The 20,942-nt window shown below is 36.3% G+C and overlaps 1 protein-coding gene across 1 annotated transcript; it reads right to left on the bottom strand.

Annotated features, from left to right (window-relative positions):
- Positions 1-3,452: 3,452 nt before the first annotated feature.
- On the bottom strand, positions 3,453-20,680 carry DEPDC1 (DEP domain containing 1). Its single transcript, XM_008048440.2, has 11 exons — positions 20,414-20,680; positions 17,049-17,205; positions 16,525-16,640; positions 15,989-16,116; positions 14,544-14,591; positions 11,789-11,929; positions 9,508-10,356; positions 8,909-9,081; positions 6,656-6,832; positions 4,413-4,598; positions 3,453-3,716 (listed from the first exon to the last, which is right to left on the bottom strand). The coding sequence occupies exons 1-11, from the start codon at positions 20,476-20,478 to the stop codon at positions 3,576-3,578; spliced, it is 2,181 nt and encodes a 726-aa protein (XP_008046631.2). The 5' UTR covers positions 20,479-20,680; the 3' UTR covers positions 3,453-3,575.
- Positions 20,681-20,942: the final 262 nt, after the last annotated feature.

Here is a 20,942-nt window from a genome sequence, read left to right as displayed (position 1 = left end):
GTATGTTCAGTACTTTTTGACAGACCCTCAACATCATGATTTTTGCATTGCTGAATGCTGGATTTTGTTCTATTTCTTGAGTGTGAAACTGCTCTGGCACACAGTGTGTTACCTGAAGACTAAGACGAACGTATTAAAGCTTGCAAATCCACAGCAGCTTTTATTCTCGTACTGTGACCCTGCTACTAAAGAACAGCCATTTGAGGGTGCTAGCCGATGTCTCACGTAATACACACGCTCCATTCTGGCTGGGGAACATGAACTAGTCCCAGCTCTGTGAGGTTGAAGGACAGTTTGGTTTACTGCTTTCCAGTCATTTTTTCCCCTGGGTCTTGTTAATTATGCCTTGTTTCCTTCACCCTGTGCAAGTGACACTCAACAGAAAGCTCTAGGGAAGATTATTCTGCAGGTCCAGGGGATCTTTTCCTTTCAGTAGCTCCCCTAGTCACTTTGAAGTCTGTCATCTCTGGTATCTCAAGGCAGCGAAATCAATGGGCTTTATTTTACCACTGGGTTCTTCTGTGGCAACTGCCTCCAGGCAGGACTCCGGGGGAATCATAAGACCCACCTCCTTTGCTTTTCTCTGCTCAGGAATCATAGCCATGCATTACCTGTAGTCCAGTGTCTGAAAATAGTTGTTCTACGTATTTTGTCTGGCTTTTAGTTTCTAGGACAGAAAGGGCAATTCAGAGGCTTTGATACAAAAAAATACAATTCAGTTAGGCTTTGATATAAAAAATTGTTTGTTTTCCAATGAGCAAAAGTCAACACCGCTTTCAGTTGTCTTATACATTCTAATTCCTCAGAATATGTCCTGAGAGGTTCTCAGGAGAGATAAAAACAGCTAAAATGTACTTTTTCCCCAGTTCTTAATTTATAGAAGTTAATTCATTCTGAGTTGCTATGCTCCATTGTATCCAGACCTATTTTGGTGAACTGACTTTTCTTTCAATTTAGTTTAATATTCAAACTAGCTATCCATCATTTCTTTTCCCCAGAAAGACTTAAACACCACACATACACTCTTCGCCTTCAAAACCAGAGGGTAGTGTATCTGTTGGTGGTACAGATTGCCAGGCTATAAAAATTCCAGAACTGTTTAGTTCCATAAAAAAATAGGTAAAAAATACTGCCAATAATAGGGTAGAAAATACATTGCAAGATGAGAACAGAAAATTTGTAGCAAGGGGGTTTTAATCAGTAGAGATCTTAAACTCAATACAAGGCAAGAGGAAAGGACTTAAAAACTGAGCATGAGCCTGCCAAGTTCAAGATTTACATATATTGCCTCTTTTTTACTACCATAAAAACATGGTTAGGTAGACATCTCGTTCATATTTTATAGATGACGATATTCATAGTTTGTTTCCCAAGGACAGAATGGTAAGTCAGTGAGAAAGTCCACGTACTTTCCACTATTGCCACATAACTGGACAACGTGAGGAAAGCGGATCATTATGTGACACCAATTAGCAGAAGATATCGGGGAGGTGGAGGCCATAATTTCTGGAGTCAGAACTGTAATTTGTAAAATAGCGATATTGTCTGCTCTGGTTGAAGCCTGTGTACTCCCAGTTTGTCAGACTACTTCACACTTTCGCTCTCTTTAAATGTGCAACGTTCTCCCATCCCCACTTTCTCTTAACAGTTGATTTTGATTCTTATTCCCTAAGACACAAAAGCAATCAGAAGAGAATGTCCACAGGTAGCTAACATCAAATCGATCAACCAACCCATCCATATTTGAACTTAAAGACTCTGCCTGTCTTTCTGTTAGAATAGCATCTACCTATGTTCCAGCCTAGGCTAAGCCCTCTACATGTGCACTGATCCCAGATGCTTCCAGACTCAAGGGTATTGCTTCTGAAGATATCCTTTCTCAAATTTTCCCTCTCTACTAGATCAAAAATTTTCAACCAGTATGTGCAATCAGAACCTCTGTCTTATAATGAAAAGATATTTAATAAGACTCATCAATTGTTTATAAACTTTGTTTTGGTTCATGTCTGCCCAAAGCAATTGAGAGGATATTTTTGCTAAGGTCTCTTCTAGTGCTTTAATTCTAGGTTATTCTAGTAATACTAGCTAATATTTATAGAGTGCTTGTTCTATGCTAGATACCATACTAAATACTTTACATGCATTATCCTACTTAATTCTCACAATCCTGAAAAAGAGGCACTATTGCAATCTTCATTTTATAAATAAGAAAACTAGAGGAGGTAAGTAACTTGTCTGAGGTTACTAGCTAGTTAATAGCATAGCAGGACTTCAGTTCATGTTATTAAAGCACTACACCACGTGTTTTGTAATCTTAATTTGCAACATAATTCACATTATCATATACTTTTAAAGAAAGTTTTAGAATATAAGTACCTTGGAAAGAATTCTACTATGATACAATAATTTTATAGCCAGGGTTTCTGGGATAAAGGTACATTTGTAAGTTTCTGTCCAAGTTTTTATAAACAAATAGTAATGTCAAAGGGAACACTGTCATTCTACAGAGCAATAGTATGAAGTTACATTGAGAAATCAGAATATTCATTAGACATTAAGAGTTTATTACAATCTCAGAATAAAAAATGGAAGACAATTTGCTTCAAGTTTGTACGAAGTCAATCAAGCAGAAATCTGGAGAACACTGTGTTAAGATGAGAGGCATTTATACTTGGAATTTTCTTCCAATGGGGAAAAAAAAATCAAGCCACTGTGTTGTGCGACTTTTACATAAATATTTATTAAAAGGACTTAGGCACTGATTCCCAAAGCTGGATGAATACCAGAATCACCCAGAGTTGAGGGAATAGATTTACTGTTTTATTCATCGTCTTCACATATCTGGAACAATGAAAGGCACACAACAGCTGCTAAATAACTATCTTTTGAATGAATACATGATTGTTTTATACTGTCATACCTCCATCTTCTAACAGATTGCGAAAATAAGAATCAAGAATATATTGGACAAATGAATGACTAAAGTAGTTGGGATAATGTTTAAGGCAAAACCAAATCTTATAAAGTACATATATACTTAAACACACCTATAAATAGACCAAAAGTAGAAAAATAAAATACAAAAGAGTGCAACTTTTACAGCTGAGAACCAATTCATTTGAGCTTTCAAAATGTTCTTCACATTCTTCTACTTAGAAACAACGAAGTAAACCTAGACAACTAGTTCTTTATGCAGATAAGTTTTCTTTTACAAATAGAATTATAGCTTAATCTTGAACACAGTTCACTTTTCAGACTCGAAGTAAATAAAATTTTAGTACACATCATGACAGCTTTTCCAGATAGCTGTATTAAAAACAAAAGATTGTTTCTGGTTCAACTACTTGGTTCAACTACTGGGCATCATCTGTTTGTTATGTGCTCTCCACTGAGATCTGTTTAGTCTTGCATTAGTTAGCAGTCTCACATTGATAAGTTACTACTTTGGCACCTCCTGACATAAGGTTTTTATTTAGGAAGAACCTTATTAACGGCAGACTTCCTTTTGAGTAGCTAGATTCTCAGACATGGTTTCATTTGTCAAAGTTCCACAAGTATTACATACTTTTTAATTGTTAGTATCTTAGACTACGAAACTTTGGTTTTCTTAAGATCAGCACTGGTTGCTTGATTGCAGGTTTGTCCCCAAAAATTGCTGCTTCACTCTCCGTGGTTGGAAATCTTTTCTGATATATCAAGGGATATTCCTTCTGAAACTTAAAAATGAAGTGGAGGAATTAGAGAGTATTTAATATTATTTCCCTAGTTGAAACTAGTACTCAATATTTTGTAGGAATTCAGTGCCTTTCTCAAAGAAGTACTCCAGAGATGAGCATCCTTTCACTTTATCCTCCTCTTTCTCCTCAAATGTGGAAGGTACCCTGTAAGGTCTCTTAGACTCTAGTTAGCATGAACATCTAGGATTCTCTCCTGCTGCTAATTCTCCATCTAAACACCAGACTTTCTTCTTTCAATTGGTAAAGTCTATGAAGGTCACAGGGATCTAGTATAGTTTACTTTTGAGTGTCTGAGGCTTGGAATTAGGCTTGCCAGAATCATGTGGCTATTGGGATTTTAGAGCTATAATTTCTAAAAAATAGTGATGAGTTCATATTTTATAATTACTTTCCCAGGCTTACTCAAGCTATAATGATGCAAAACACCAGCAATAAAGAAGACTATATATTATTATTGTTATTATTTTAAAATTCAGGATAAAGAGTAAAATCAAGTAGGTACTTGTGTTTTAGAAGTACTTTAATGTACACACACAATGCAGCACAGTATATAGCCTATATACCCAAAATTTTAAACCTAAAATATTAAAATAGATTCTAAATGTTGTTAAATAATAATCAGCAAAAGCATATTAGAAAATATTTGCATGCTTGAAAACTTGCTCATTCTCTTACCTGTTTTAGTTTTTTCCTCTTCTCCTTTAGAGGCAAACTCTTGTTTTTAATAATATTCTCTAAAAGTTCTGTAATTGCAGCTTGAGAGGTAGAAACTTTTTGTTCATCAAACTCCTGAGTACTAATCTGCTTACAGTATGAATAAGTTGGCAAAGGAGCAACTAGTCCATCTCCAGAATTTTCAATCTACAGTGAACAAAATGATAAAAGTCTGAAAATTATGATCATGTTCTTATATGATAAAATGGTCTTATGATGGGATCCAGTACTTATTATTTTGAGACCGATCACACATTTGACAAATTAAGACAAACGATGTATTATATAGTAAAGGAGTAAGTTAGGAGGTGTAAATCCCAGCTCCAAACCACCTGGCTTTGTAGCCTTCAGCAATTTAATTTCTCTTGGTCTGTTTATTCAACGTTAAAATGGAGATTACATGAGAAAAGTATATAAAGTACTTAGTGCACAAAAAGTAGTAAAGATAGCCATTATCATTACTATTAACAATGAATTTTATTATTTTAACTATGAAACAATAGCAATCTAAGTAATATTCCAATTCATTTAAAAACATTAATGTTCTGATTTAACGTATTATTTTGCACATACATGGTCAACATATTTACTTAATTGGAAAATGTTTAGTTTTTAAACTTTTTTTAATTTTAAAGATGTGGGGCACAATTCAGAATTAGGTAATCAAGTGGTCATCGTACAAGTAAAGTTTGGGCCTTCCTTTGGTTGCCACTTCACCTAGTTTGAGATCAGGTACTCTTACTGATGTTAATATACCCCCCTCCTTCCCAGGCAGTGCCCTGCTACTACCAATCCCTTTCTTATTGTATTGTGATAAATGTTCAGGGTCTGCTTATGAGTGAGGACATGTGGTACTCTCAGTTCTTTGTTTCTGTGATAGATCACTGAGTGTGATAGACTCTAAATCCATCCAAGTTGCTGCAAAGTTCATAATTTTGTTCTTTTTTATGACTGTGTACTATTCCACCATGTATGTATATTACAGAAAAGTTTTTGGTTTTTATCTACTCTTTTTGAGGCCTACGGACATGAGCAGAGCCCCTAACATCTACAGATAAGAGAGACAAATTTTAGGAGATAGTTATATTAGGCTGATGCATAAGTTCATAGTTTTTATTTTGGGCATGGCAACACTACAGTGTTGGGAGTTTATTGTTTCTCATTTGTCACATGGAGTGACAATGCTGTGCTTGTGAATACACCTTGTGAAGAAAGTTAGTGCCATTTGTGGGCTAAACAAGTTGGAGTCAAGTGGAAAAAATGAGCCCTTCCAACATACTCTTCTGTTTGAGTTTAACAGAGAGGTAAAGGCAGCAAAGGTGGTTCAAAACACACTTGAGCCATGTACAGGGAGAATGCATTCAGGGAAAGCATGGCAAGAAAATGGTTTTGACATTTCAAGAGGGCCCATTTGACCTGAGTGATTTTCCACATTCAGGAATACCATTGGGATTTGGTGAAGACCATTTAAACGCTTTAATCCACGATGGCCCATGACAGTTAGCCCGAGAATTGGCAAATGTGATGTCAACTATCATGTGACAATTGCACTCTATGGGCAAGTGAAAACACTACGAAGTTATGCATCAATCCGGTAATTACGGGCCAGGGCAATCTTAGAATGGTTTATATGGGAAAGACAAACAAACATGTGTCGGGCGGCCAAATACTGAATACAGTAAATGTCTGTGTTCGCTGCTCAGTGTTCTTTCTCTCTTTCTTTTAACAGTTCCTTCCCACTCTATCCCCTCTGCCTGTGCCTTTAGTGAAGAGCCTCCTTTGATTTATGGAGAGCCAACCAGAACGTCCCTCTTCCTGTCCTACTCACTCTCAACCATCCAAGGGATGCACATTTAACCTCAATTGGGCCAATCAGGTGTCCATACCCAGAACTTTTCCAATTGGAGGTGGAGGGACGGCTCTTTTCCCTCTGAACTGTAAACGTGAGGATATGACTTATGAACTTTAACCAGTCATATTCTTCGTCATGAAGTAACCAGTGTCAAATAGGATCAGAATGGAAATAAGAGATGGAGGGATGGAAACAAAGACCTATAGCTGCCCGAGTCCCAGATTCTGTCTACGTTCCTGACTTTTAGAGATTATGTGAGCTGATAGTCTTCCTTTCTGATTATGCTAGTTTGAGATGAGTTTGCTACTCACTACTGACTAAAGCAGAGAATTTTAAGACTCGCAATACCTACATGTCCCTTTTTTAAGTAGTCAAGGTGTTTTTCCACTGCACTCTGTAAGTAAGTGGGTACTTGAAGGATTTCCTGTTGATGATCCATTAAGAAAGAAACTAATCTTGCAGCAAGAAGCTCATCAAGATCCACTTCTTCAGCACAGCATAGCACACACCGAGAAAAAGTGTGTATCATCTGGAAACATTAAAAGACATGCGTTGAAAAATCTAAGGCTTCATATAAATTAGAATGTCAGTAATTTCCAGGTAGCATTATGTGAAGTAGTGAGATCAAGTGATAAGCAGACTTCGGCTTAAAAATGAGGACAATGATTTATACAGTTGGAAAGATAAGAATTTTATCATGCTTAAGTCCTTTTAAAAGTATTTATTTAACATAATTCCAAAAGATTATAAGGCTCAGGTTTTTCTATAATTTTGTCACAGCGTTATTGGTGAATACCATAGGTTCTCTTAATACCATGCAGATATGTTGCTTAAGCTTAAAGACTGTCAGAGCACAATAACTTAATACATTAAATGCATCCCACAAAAACACACACCAGGAGAATATAGAACACACAGAACACACATTCATTAGCTGTTGCAAAGTTAGCACCATTTATGTTTTGAAACTCTGGACAATAGTTTTTAATGCTTATTGTACACTCTTTAAGTAGCAATTTAATACACACACTTTTCAGTTCTGTTACAAGAAGCTTCAAATCCTCGATAAATTTTGTGTTTCAAACTCATTAGTCTCACTCATATCTGTGTAACCTCCTAACTATAAAACACACACACACACAGATGCACCACTCTCTAATTAGAATATCAGAATATCAGAATATCTATATTAACTATTCACACAAAGTAGATGACCAGCATGTTTACTGCACTGTACAACTTGGAGTTGTCCCACACACATCACTCAGTTCTTCCCGTCCCCTTCCGAGGCTCAGTCCTCAGCCTTTTGCTCTTTCTCGACACTCATAGTCTTGCAGAGCTCATCTACTCTCACAGCTTCGATTTCCACCTCTACGAGGATGACTCAAAACATCTGCCTTCTGCTCTGATCTTTCTTCAAACAGGCTCACATTTCCAACACTCTGTTGGACAAACTTCATTGGATGTCCTGTAACTTCAAATCAAAGTGCAAAATCAAAGTCATCACATGCCCACTTTCACCTATCAAAACATTTTCCTGTAGAAATGTTCTATGCTTTCCAGTAATGCCATAATTGAACTTTTTATATTTGGTCTGCCATCCTGAAAGAACTGTTCTTGATGAGCGGGAGAGGAGAGAACGGATCCAGATTCTTTGCTTTAAGAACCTCTCGCAGGCCAGGTGCAGTGGCTCAAGCCTGCAATCCCAGCACTTTGGAAGGTTGAGGCGAGAGGATTGCCTGAGCCCAGGGCTCGTGACCAGCCTGGGCAACTTGGTGAGACCTCATCTCTACAATAAATAAAAAAAATTAGCTGGGTGTGGTGGTGCGCGCCTTGTCGTGCTAGCTACTTGGATGGCTGAGGCAGAAGGATCGCCTGAGTCCAGCAGATGGAGGCTGTAGTGGCCGGGAATGTGCCACTGCACTCCAGCCAGAGTGACAGAGTGAGACTCCAACTCAAAAAAAGAAGGGGAAAAAAAAAACCCCATGTAAAGTAAAGCTGCCTTTTGAGGAAGTGGCAGCTCTTAATAAAAAAGGAGATTAGAGATAGTATTTCGAGGATTCCTCTCTGATCTCTTATCTGCCTACAAATGTCTCTATCCTCATCTTCACAAGAAGTCTAAGACTGCTTGACACTAGGACCTCCCAGTTTCTTCTCCACAATGATCTGCTTTCCCATCACCATGCTCTTGGAAACACATTCCCTTCCTGCAGTACGTCCCAGTAGTCCTCCATGTCCAGTTACAGTGCTCTCAAGTTTTTGACGGTACACAAACCTCTTCTTCCTTCTCCACTAAACAGAATTGGCACAAGGAAACACATGATGTGGTCGGCCTAGTCAATCACTATGAAGTGATACAGGATAAGTGAAGAGCCAAGTTCCTGAGTCAAGACTAGCATCAAGATGTGAGGGTATAAGAGAGCACACACAAAAGATTAATGTAAGACATTCTGCTGCGAGGAAAGGTTAGCGTTTAAAGAGCCTTTCTAACCCAAGAATCTGGGACTTCAAGACCAAGATATCATTTGAGTAGTGCTTTCAGATAGTTTGACTTTCATTATTTGGTTTATGAACTGGGTTTATTCTTTTAATAAAATCAACTTACCAGTGATCTTGTACCCATTGCATCATGAAGTTTGGGCATATCAACATTTTGAGTCACTCGGGAAATCATACGCATTAAAAGTTGAAGCTTTCTACGATTTGGTGGGGGAAGTAACAAACAACATAACTGTAGTGCATCGATGGCAACCCTCTCTAAGTGAGGTTGCAGCAAACCTAGAAGGCAAAGTCCCCCCCCCCAAAAATCATCAGTGACACTAGTTGCTTTCATACTACCAGTACATACAGTTATATAAAGAAGGTAAAATAATATCTTAGTATTTCATTTATTGTAACTACTTCTAGAGAGTTCCACATTCTTCAAAAGCATGGTAAGATTCTCATGATTTTCTTTACAACCTATTTCTAAGTATTAAAATCCTTCACTTACTACAAATAAAGTGACACAGAATAAGTGAAATTGCAGGAAAAGAAAAGTGCATGAGGTAAGTAGAATAAATCTCAGTTATGCCATGACAAAAGTCTCTCATAATGATTCCTCTTGAGGGGGAGGGGAGCAATCTCAGAGAAAAGCTAGGCAAGCAAAACACAGTTAGTAAACATTCAAGTTAACAGTGCATGCATTGAAAGCAACAACCTTACTTTGTGTGCCAGTCAACATAGAAGCTGGAGGTAAAGAATTTTCTGAAAGTTCTATCGTGCTTTTGCAGAGTCTTTGATTGATTGTGATACTAGACTTTCCAAGTTCACTTGTCATAGCTGTGTGCACACTTGTGCTGCCTTGTCCAAGGTTTGGTTTCATAATAATTTCAGCCACTGGTGTATTGACACAGCTATTCCTCCTTGTACTACTTCTTAAAAGCAAACTCTGAGACCTACGAAGCTGTTTTGACTTGCATTTCCCATTACATAACGCCTCTTGGTCTTGGACAGTCAAAATAGAGGTTCTTTTAAAACCAACACTGAGTGGCTTTTGAATACTCTCCTCTGAATGAAGATTCAATAGGAATTGCTGTTTGGGCTCAGTCTCTAAAAACTGTTTATTATTTTGTCCTTCTAAGTTCCGAACAGATTGACGGAAGACACAGGATCCCTCTTTGCTTGAATTCCCTGGCACATCTACAATTCCTTCCAAAGAATAGCACCTTGGTTTGATGTTAGAGGATAAAACATGCATGCTATTTAAGCCAATTAAATTATGACAACTTCCTCCCATTATGTCATTAGCACTTTCTCTTCTGTTTCTTAAATTAGTTAGCTGAGTTTTCTTAGCACGTCTTTCGTTAAATCCTCGATCACTTATCTGTAGTCTCTCAGTAGAATCTGATTCTTCTTTGCTTTTGTCTTTATGAAGCAGACTCAGAAGAAGACATTCAGTTGATTTGAAGGAATTCAAATTGTTTAAGTGAAGGATTTCTGAAGACTGTGGATCATCTTGAATTTTATGTATCCCACTGGGTCTATCTGAAACTGTGATGTAGCCACAAACAACTACCAGGAAATGAAACAAAAATTAAGATGCAACTGTATGACGGTAGACAAAATAAAAATAGTCAAGTATAAAAATAAAGCATCATTATAGGATATATTGTTAGTAGAGTACAAACAGCAGTTGCTTAATTCAGAAGCTACTTGGACACATGCAACATTCAGTTACAAACGTGCAAGACTGATTAGTTGTTTCCCCACTTGTGATATAAATAACTTAAAAATTATTTCCACAATTTAACTAAATGAACTGAACCCAATACATTAAAAAACATCTGCCCTCAGTCTACAAGTCTAGAAATCTCTTAACTTTTTTCCCCTCTTTTCTTTGAAAAAGGGTCTTGCTCTCACCCAGGCTAGACTGCAATGGTGTGATCATAGTGCATTGCAAACTCAAACTCCTGGGCTCAAGAGATTCTTCTGCCTTAGCCTCCTGAATAATTAGGACTATAGGTGTATGACACTGCACCCAACTACTTTTAATTATTTTGTAGAGATGGGGGTCTCACTGTGCTACCAATGGCTTCAAACAATTTTTCTGCTTCAACCTCCCAAAGTGCTGGAATTACACATGTGAGCCACCAAACCTAGCAAAACCTCTTAATTATAAGATAACTGTGGTATAATAAAATACATTTATTTGTTTGTTTGTTTTTTCCTTGGTTCCTGGCACGGAGCTCTTAAACCCTGGGAATTTCCTGAATGATGAGTCTTTTGTTATTCATAACAAGCCTATTTGAGCATACCTGAGTTTATGCTAAGGTGACTCATGTCTGGCCATGCTTAGGGGATTGGAAATTTCAGTACCACTTGCAACCTCCTGAGAACAGAATAGGGCTGGAGATTGAATGCAGTCAACAATGGGCAATGCTTTAAGCAATCATTCCTAAGTAATTAAAACTCTGAAACAAGCAGGCCACAGGAGCTCCTGGATGGAACACATGGAAGGGTAGCATGCCTGGAGAGGACATGAAACCCTGTGCCACTGCCTGTCTCCATACCTTGCTCTGTGTGCCTCCTGTTTGGCTCTTCTTGAGTTCTAGCCTCTATAATAAACTGATAAACACAAGTAGAACAATTTTCTGAGATCTGTGAGTTATTATAGTGAATTATGGAACCTGATGGGGTCAAGGGACCCCTCTGTAGTGAGGACAGTCTTGAGGAACTGAGCCCTGTGTTGTGCAGATAACTCTGAGTAAGCAACGTCAGAACTGAATCAAATTGTAGGACATTCAGTCGGTGTCAGGGAGAACTGGTGTTGAAATGACATGTTGGAATCATTGGAAAATGAACAACAACAATCAGAGTATCACTGAATTTTAAGATAATTTGTAACCTGCCACCTTCATATGTGCCTGTGCTTTGGGGTCTTCTAGATTAAGAGAACCTCAAAAACTTTTAAAAATAAATTGAAATAAGTAAAATCCATACATACCCAAAATGTTCACAAATAATTCATAATATTCAAAGGTAAGTAGAGGCTCAGGGAGATCCAGAAAGTAATCTGCAATTGTTCTGAATACATCTCGTTCAAACCCAACATAAGTTGGATTACTCATATCATTACTTCTTGGCCCTAAGAAGTAGAAGGCAAAAGATACAGGCAAAAATATATTTTAATTTAAACAGAATTTTCAAGTATAAAACATAAAACCTGTATGTCCTGAAGAAGCTTTGTATAACAACAAATTCTGCCATACTTCAAACATTTAAAGGGTTGTGCACATCTCATTTCTTATTATCTCTTATTAGAAGCAGTCAGTTGCTAGTATTTTATTTTAATATTTACACACCAAAAATTGTACATAAAGCAAAATTCCAAATATTACATTTAAAAGAATTAGGGAAGTTTATTTTAATGAGATTTTATTGCAACTCATTTGTCAAACAAAGAATATTTGGATAATGCAAATAATCCCTCCAAACTGTCCTTTGTAAATTTACATTTTCATGAATAAATTTTGCTTGACATGAAGCATAGCCTTAATGAACTTAAATAATGTCTTCACATTGTTGTTTCTTAAGCGTAACATGAGTACGAAAGCAATCAGGCCTACACGTTAGTGTTTTCCTCAGAAACAAGACCTGATCTCACTTTCTACATAAGAAAACGGAAGCTTGGAGTAACTTGTCCAAGATGAAAAAGGTTTTGGTCACAAAGCTGGAGTCAGAGTCAAGAAGTGAAGGGGAGCGAGGCCCAGGACTCTCGGGTTCAACACCACTTGAAGTGGGCCCATGAGTTCCTGACCAGAAAACGTTCACTTCTGGTTCACCAGTTGAGTAGTTTCCAAACACTGACCGGAGAACCTTCATTGTCATAATCTTCTAGAGGCACGTATAGGAAAAAAAATCCTGATCTACAGAATCAACTGAATCAGAATCTTCAGAGATTCTCCCTCGTGACTGTGGTATGCATTTAAATTTTAGAGTCATTCTCTCTCTTTCACGTTAAAACTCTCTTCACAAGCTCAAATAGTATTTACTTCTCTGTCTCCAGACTTTTGTACGGTCTCAAAATGTGAGCACACACATTGAAAAAAGCATTAAAGAAAACAATTCTCACACACACTCTCTCTCTCTCTCACACACACACATACACTTAATAGCTTGAAAACGAATGTGGGTTTTACATAGGGCAAATAGCTATTTTTTTCCTAAGAAGAAGGCTATAAATATGTGGAATAAAAGATGTGATAGTCATGAGAAAGGTTTATAAGATAGGCATAAAATACATGTCTACTGGAGTTAAAAAGACAGCATTTATAGTTAGAGAACATAGGTGTGACCTCTGGCTCCTCTGCATTAACAGAAGACTCTCTAAGACTTGGTTTGCCCTGTTGAAAAAAACTGGAGATGAAACACTGGTTACTGATTCCTACATCTCACAGGATTACTCTTGGGGACTGAAAAACAAGCAAAAGTCAATACTGCCTCAGGCTAAATACATTGTCGTTGCTAAACTGGAATCAAGCAAGTTACATAATTGTTATCATTTAGGCACAACATGGACTGGGAAGAGAGGGAAGACATCCACTCCTGAAGACAGGATGCCAGAAGAATCCTTGTCAGTGTGCTTGTCTCAGTTTCTAACTAAGAGCCAAGGCGTGAAGGCGGTGGTACTTAGGTAAGGATGGTAGAAAGAGAAACTCAGGTCTTGAGTTCATGACCAAGATCTTTTCCTTCATTTGATAAGCAAGGTATTTCAGTAATCTGGTATTATTTACTTTGTTGCTCTTTATCCTATGTTATTTGTCATGTTGACACCCAGTGGACAACAAAGGAATATAAACTTATCCTGAACTCTGATAAAACCCCACTAGTATTTTAGGAAATACTAACTTTATAAGAAGCAGAAAACTGCATTTGTAACTAAAATTATTAAAATGTAATTTATCTTTTGATGATTTAGAAGCCTATGTCTTTGTGCATCTTTAAAATTAACTTGGAAAGCAATTAAAAATTTGTATTTGAACCAGGATCTTAAAAATCAACTATAAAATAAAAATCAATCACCACTGATCACTATGGAAAAGCATGATCAATGAAATGTTAAAAAATTTTACTGACCAGTGATAGACAATCTTTTTTCATAAACATAAAAGTCCCATCAATGGGTTCTATGGAGTAGAAGCACATTATAGAGTGCCTGAATGCTGAAGACACGACCAATGGCAAGGGAATGGGAGCAGGCTTTGTGAGACACTTCATTTCTGGTTGAATTTTCTGCTTACAAGCTCCTTTACTTACCAGTGGTCATTTGAACTCTCTGGGCCTCACTGAGGCAATTTGTGTATGGCCATGTAAGTGGCCATATAATTCTTATGACAGTATATATTAAAATTTAGGCAACAGGTATAGATTTTACCTAAGGATTCTTTGAGGCCCTCTAGCCTATACTTTTATGATTTATGTGAACTGAGCCATAAATGATGGGCTTCAATTATCTAAATATTGGGGCTCTTTCACTGTGAGGCTTGCTTGAGACCTTTCAGTTGCCACAAACGAAAGTAATGTTGCATAGAAACGTTAAGGGTTCCAAAATGTAACCAATTCTACTAGACTTTCATTTAAACATCAAGAGAAATGACACACTAATTTTACTAGGACTTTCATAAGTTATTTTTAAAATTTCCTTGCTTCTTGTTAAATACTGCCAATATAAAACATATATATATTTTGGTTTAACTTACAATTTGCTAGGCACTTCATGGCAGATAATACCCAGTGAGGTAGGTCATCTACACAAAAAGAAAAATTAACATTGCTGAATAAATCTTAAACATAATTTAAAAGTTCAGACCTATGTGTAAAATTACGTGTGTGTGTATACACACACACACACAAGGCCATGTATGAACATCTATCAGTATATATTACCAGGATTAAAAATTATGTTTAACAAGACATAGGGTGAAGTCAATATTTTAAAATTAAATAAGAGAGATACTGAGTTTGACTCTTGTTCACATTACACGCAACAATTAGTTACTGTAAAATAAATTATTTTCAGGGAATGTTCAGACATAAATTCAACATTCATCTTCACTACCATCATTTTCTCTTTATCCTGTTTCTGATCTGCCTATTGCTGTGCTACTTGAGATCATCACTGATTTGGGTGAGACTTATCATTGAAATGAACTCTATCTAAACCTTGGGGCTCTCTCACTGTGAGGCTTCCTTGAGACCTTTCAGTTGCCACAAACGAAAGTAATGTTGCATAGAAACTGGAGCAGTTTTTCAACACAAACACACAAACCATAAATATAGTTGACTTGAAAAGTTTATGGCTGCAAAGAATAGAGATCTTAAGTGAGAGCATATAACCTTAAGTATGGTATTTTAGGTAATGGAAGAATGCCACATGCGTATGTCACATAGCAAATGCATCAATTTCAACATTTACATTTTGCTCCTACAATTAAAAATTCAACGTTCTTGCCCACATAAAAAGAAACCCAAAGTAATATATGTTAGTTAATTCAATAGGCAGCAATTTATTATAAAAATATGAGCTGCCATTCTAAGAGTAGATTTAATTGACACATTTCTTATAATCTAAATTTTTCAATACATCTGACTTGTGTTATTTTCCGGATTTTCCTATCTATATCTGAAATCAAAATACCAAATAAATATATAAAATACAAAAAAGCCAGTGCCCTTTAGAGTTCTCATCTTGAGAGTCCAGACTTGTTTATTATGTGCTACTGTGGTTTTGCATATATGTTTTGACCCCTATCAATCTGTATATAATTTCTCATGAAGTCATGGACCACTTCTATCTTTTTATCAGTACATCTTTAGCATAATGCCAGACACGTAGGTCGTCAATAAAAATGTAGTTAATCAGTAGTTTTTGTTATTATACTTGTATACCTCTTAGATGTTTAGCCCTGTCATATTTTTTAAAAATCACACTTGAATCCATCTTAGCAGCTAAAATATCTCCTATAATAGCAAGAATAGTATTCACTTAAAAATGATTCCACTATTATTAAAGCACCTGTGATGATAAAACAATAGTCCCTCTGATCCCTCAATGAAAAGTACCCAACTTTCAACATCTGGGTTTCTCTGCACCTCCTTTGTGATTAAGTTTGAAAAAAATTCCAAGTCTTTTATTAATACCAACCTGATTTGTCTTGCAGTATGACTACTCCGTGTTTACTTGTATTGGCCATGTTGTACATTATATACTGAGGAATTACTTGTTTTGGATCTATGACTTCTAGTGATGGCACGCCTAAAATAGTTTGCAGGCTAAATAGAAAGAGAATATAAACTTTTTTCTTCACCAAATAAATAGACTATAACTGAATATAACTGGCAAACAGAGCCATTAGAATATTAATTTTTTCTTAACCAAACTTCTAATGCTTATATTTAGTATTCACTTTCAATTATATTTAACTTGATAGCCTTTGAAGGATTCTATTATATACTCTAAATTATGGTTGCGATGCTGATTCAGAAGAAAAGCACATCATACTAAAAAATTCTATTTTTACTCTACTGGAACAATTGTAGCAAGAGCATTCATTAAAAAACATGTATACAGGTTAAATTCTAAGCTTTGAGAATTAATCTGTTCTTATCATTTGCATATTTTGACAAAAATGTCAAATTAATAATCAAAACACTATAAGAACTTGATTAATTTTATCTTACTAGACCAGAATAACATATCTCCAAACTTCTTCAATATCTTCCTGGCTTATTTCTCTATTATCAATTGATTTTTCTTGATCTTTGATTATTTCATGCTTTATTTTCTCAGCATTTTCCTGAAAAAAAAAAAAAAGAATTATTTGGGCTTTATGTGTTACTTTCAAATTTTAAAATTGCTGAAAATAATATTAATTCTATTAACATCAGTCCATTATGGGGCTAAAAGGTGTTTCCCAAAGAAAAAATGTAACATATAGTAATAGTTTTTGATTTTGCAGGTATCCCCACCACCCAAATCAATTTAAAACAAAATACTTAAATTACACATAAATAGTGTTTTCAAGTTAGGTCTCACTACCATTTTTATCACTGTTTTTATGGGCTCCAAACAATTTTATGGACATACTTTTCGAGTATAATGTAAGTTAGGAGATTTCAGTATTGGCTTCAAGTATTAAACAATCATTTACTTTTAATGAATCTATTATTAAGCACATGCTAACTATATTTAAACTAGTAATCACCTGAGAGAAATGCAATCCATGCTTTTTAGGAGTTCTACGAGACAAGTTTCGTAATTTAAAAACACTATCTTTATCTTTAGAGAAGTTCTCTGTGCTATTTCTTCTCAATTCTGGATGCCTTCGTGGAAGAGCTTTAAGTGGAGAAGTTGCAGGAAATCTGGTTTAAAAATAAAAAGCAATTAAATAATGTGAGATCAGAAACAAACTTCCAGAGCCTATTTGTCTTAAAAATCCACAATCTTATTTAATACACATTCTGTATAAGTCAATATTACCATTAAACCATTACAATATTTATTTATTTATTTATTTATTTATTTATTCATTTATTTTGAGTTGGAGTCTCACTCAGTTTGCCCAGACTGGAGTGCAGTGGCCGCTTCCAGCCACAGCAGCCTCGACCTGCTGGGCTCCGGCAATCCTTCCATCTCAGCCTTGCGAGTAGCCAGAATTACAGGCATGCGCTACCATGCCTGGCTGATTTTTTGATTTATTGTAGAGATGAGGTCTCGCTGCCCAGGTGGGTCTCGAACCCGCGGGCTCAGGCAATCCACTCACCTCAGCCTTCCAAAGTCGCGGGATTACAGGCGGAGCCACCGAGCCCGGCTCATTACAATATTTTAATAGTTTCCTGCTTTCTTTAGTACATTATGCATATTCTATTTCTGGATAATTCAGAGTTATTTTTAGGATCCAATCTGTTAGAGATGCATTGCTTACATACAAAATGGCTATAGAGTGCTACATTGTCTAAACTCTTATAATGAGTTATCTAGTTTGTAGATATTTTTTTTCTTTTTTGTTGACTGTATTAGGACAATTTCCAGAACTTGGTTTCTGCTACTTCTTTTTGATTATAATGTCTTTTCCTCCTTTCATTTTAATATAAAATATGTAAAAGATAGAAGAGAGTACAGAAAAATATAAAACTACATCCAAGTATGTAACTATCAACTAACATAATTGTTGACATTCTGTCAGTAAATGAAAGAAATTTTTTCCTCATCCCATTTCTTTTCACTCTGCCTAAGAGAGAGGAAACTGCAAACTTACAGCTTTATATCTCTAAACCTAGTTAGTATATTTCCTTCTTGTTTGTGCTTGTATACTTTTAATAAATGTACATAAACAATATAATTAGACCTTTCTAAATTAATTTCAAAATTTGATCATCAAATTTTACAAAAAACTATATAGGCATTTTGAATGAAAATGCACTTAATTTATTTATCAATTTTGGGAAATATATATAACAGGGGGACACCCCCCCCAAAATGAAATTGATCTTTTTTTTGGAGGGCAGGCCCTTGCAGTACACTCAAAAATTGTTCCTCCGGATCAATCGGTCAACAAAAGCTTTTATTTGCAAGTTTTGACAAGGTTGCATCATGATTTGTGGAAGAAATGTCCTGAACTGTAGCAAACAGGTGACAGGTTTTTCTGCCATATCGTACCTGCCCACACCACACTGAGTATTCAGCAGTTTTTGACCAAAAAACAACATGACCCTTGTGCCCCACCCTCCCTATTCACCAGGAATAAAAAAAGTCCTCAAAGGGAAACATTTTGCCAATGCGGAAGAAGTGAAACAAAAAACAGCAGAAGCACAAAAAGGCATCAAAATTGACGAGTTCAAAAACATTTTGAGCAGTGGAAAAAGCATCTTGATAGGTATATTTCATCAAACGAAGAGTGCTTTGAAGGTGACTGAAGTTTAAACATGTAAAAATACAATTTTTTAAATAAATAAATTCTGTTATTTGGGGGTTCTCCTTCGTGTATGTATGTGTGTGAGACACTATCTTCTCATTCATAAACAGATTCAATACAATTTTTAATAATTTTCAATAAAGTCTTATGCATTTTCGGTAAGCTTCATTTCTAGGTACTTGATAGTTTTGTTGCCATTGTGAAAGACTAGGGGCAGAGTAACTAGTTGAGGAGTTAGGCAGAAAGCTAGGTAAAACAAAAACCAAACAAAAAAGGTATTCATTTGGGGATTGAAGTGTACCAATCAGGGAACTATTTAAGCAGGACAACAGACAGGGCTTGATAATTAAATCGTATTTTAAAAAGAATAAAGGGAAAGAATCAAGGCAACCACAGGGAAGTCAACGCTATTCATTCATACACGGAACATAAGATAACAATATCTAGGTTAGGGAGTGATTGTGATTTCCTATATGCCATATTTGAAGTGCTTGCCTAGTAGGCAGTTGAAAAAATGGGAGCGAACATTTGGTTTGGAGGTTTGAAAGTCTAAAGAAAAGCAGGTGATGACAAGGCCTGAGACTGTCCGGGAGGTGAGGTGAAGTGAGGACCAGGCCAGCAAACCGAAGATGAGTAAGTTATGTAAGACGCGCCACAAGGGGGCTGAGGAGAAGTTGAGAGACTTGAGGCGTGCTCTGCAAATCAGACGGTGCAAATGCTTGGCACTGCAGTTTACCTGTAGGACACAAATCACTTTCGGGCCCTGGGAAAGAACCAATTTATAAGACATTTCATTTGAAAACTACTAATGCTGTAGAGAAAAAACAAAAAATAAAAAACAAAAACATGGCACGGACATTAGAATCCAAGGGCCAAGTTTAAGGGCCACATCACAAAGAACTGAGGGTTATCAAGAGGAAAAGCATTATGGTAGCCTGAGGGAGTCAGAAAGCCTCCATAGAAGAGGCTACAAAGGCACTGAGATGAAAAGAAATGTGAGTTTCCTAGTCTGACAAAGGTGTACAGTACTTCAAGGTAGAACATTCCCGGCAGACAGAACAAGATTTGTTGAAGAATGGTCTGTTTCCTCGTCTGTAAAAGGAGTTAATACCTACTTTGCTCAGCTACTGTAGGGATTAAACAAGAAAATACATGTAAATCATAAAGCAGCATTCTGGTATATCACAACTGCTTGACAAATGCTCTCTCCAATCTGTGGTGTATTTCTTCTGTTATTTGTAAAACAAATTTGCTATTATCCTATCACATGCATTCTTAGGTTATATTAAATTATGTTATTCAAAGGCAAGGAACTGTGAACTTGTCACTCCAGAATCTCTGAAAGCAAAAGTCAGTAACAATGTCCTTAAAATGTTATAAAGCTTTCAGAAAATGTAGAAGTGACAGTATCACACTATTTCCCTCCCAATTCTCCTTTGTTATAGACACGCCACCTAACATTTATGAAGTTTGAATTTTGTAACAATTAACTTTCACCCTATAATTTTTCTAAATGGTTTTAATTGGACTAAGAAAGGTAACAACTTTCCAAAGAAAATACTTCTCTTGAAGGAGCTGTTGCTTTAATAAAGGTACAAAAAAAGTAGAGACAAAACTGCAGAAATTTGTTTTGCAGCTACTTATCTGTCGCGTACCTGAAAAGCTGATTGTTGTCATCAAGGTTCTGATCCCCATCTGCCTTTGATATCTTCAATGACATGATTCTTAAGAAACTTTCTCAACAGCTGGATAGTCTGTTGCCTTGTAACTTCAGGACCAAAATTGCTATTACTTCTTAACAGGCCATAAAGCCAATCCACTGCTTCTCCCGCTGTGAAACAATTGCCATATTTTTTAAAGTGTTGTCTGTGTTTTCTTAGAGGCATTCCTGCTCGAAAAGATGTGGTGACTTCATTCCACTGTAAAAAGAAGAAAAATATTTAAAAAAATTAAACAAAAATGAAATCGTGTACAAATTTGAAATATATCAGGCAAATAAAATACTTTAATTCGCATCTGATTATATCATGAATATTCTTTTTGAGTCAAGATCTCACTCTGTTGCCCAGACTGGAGTGCAGTGACCACAGCCTCAACCTCCAGGGCTCAGATGATTCTTTGGCCCTCCAAGTAGAGATGAAGTCTTGCTATGTTGCCTAGGCTGGTCTCAAACTCCTGGACTCA

This window comes from Carlito syrichta, unplaced genomic scaffold (genome assembly GCF_000164805.1).
Source record: "Carlito syrichta isolate Samal-C Ts95f unplaced genomic scaffold, Tarsius_syrichta-2.0.1 Scaffold123482, whole genome shotgun sequence".
NCBI lineage: Eukaryota > Metazoa > Chordata > Mammalia > Primates > Tarsiidae > Carlito > Carlito syrichta.
The sequence above is the reverse complement of the archived record's forward strand: the minus strand, read 5'-3'. Positions and strand labels throughout refer to the sequence as shown.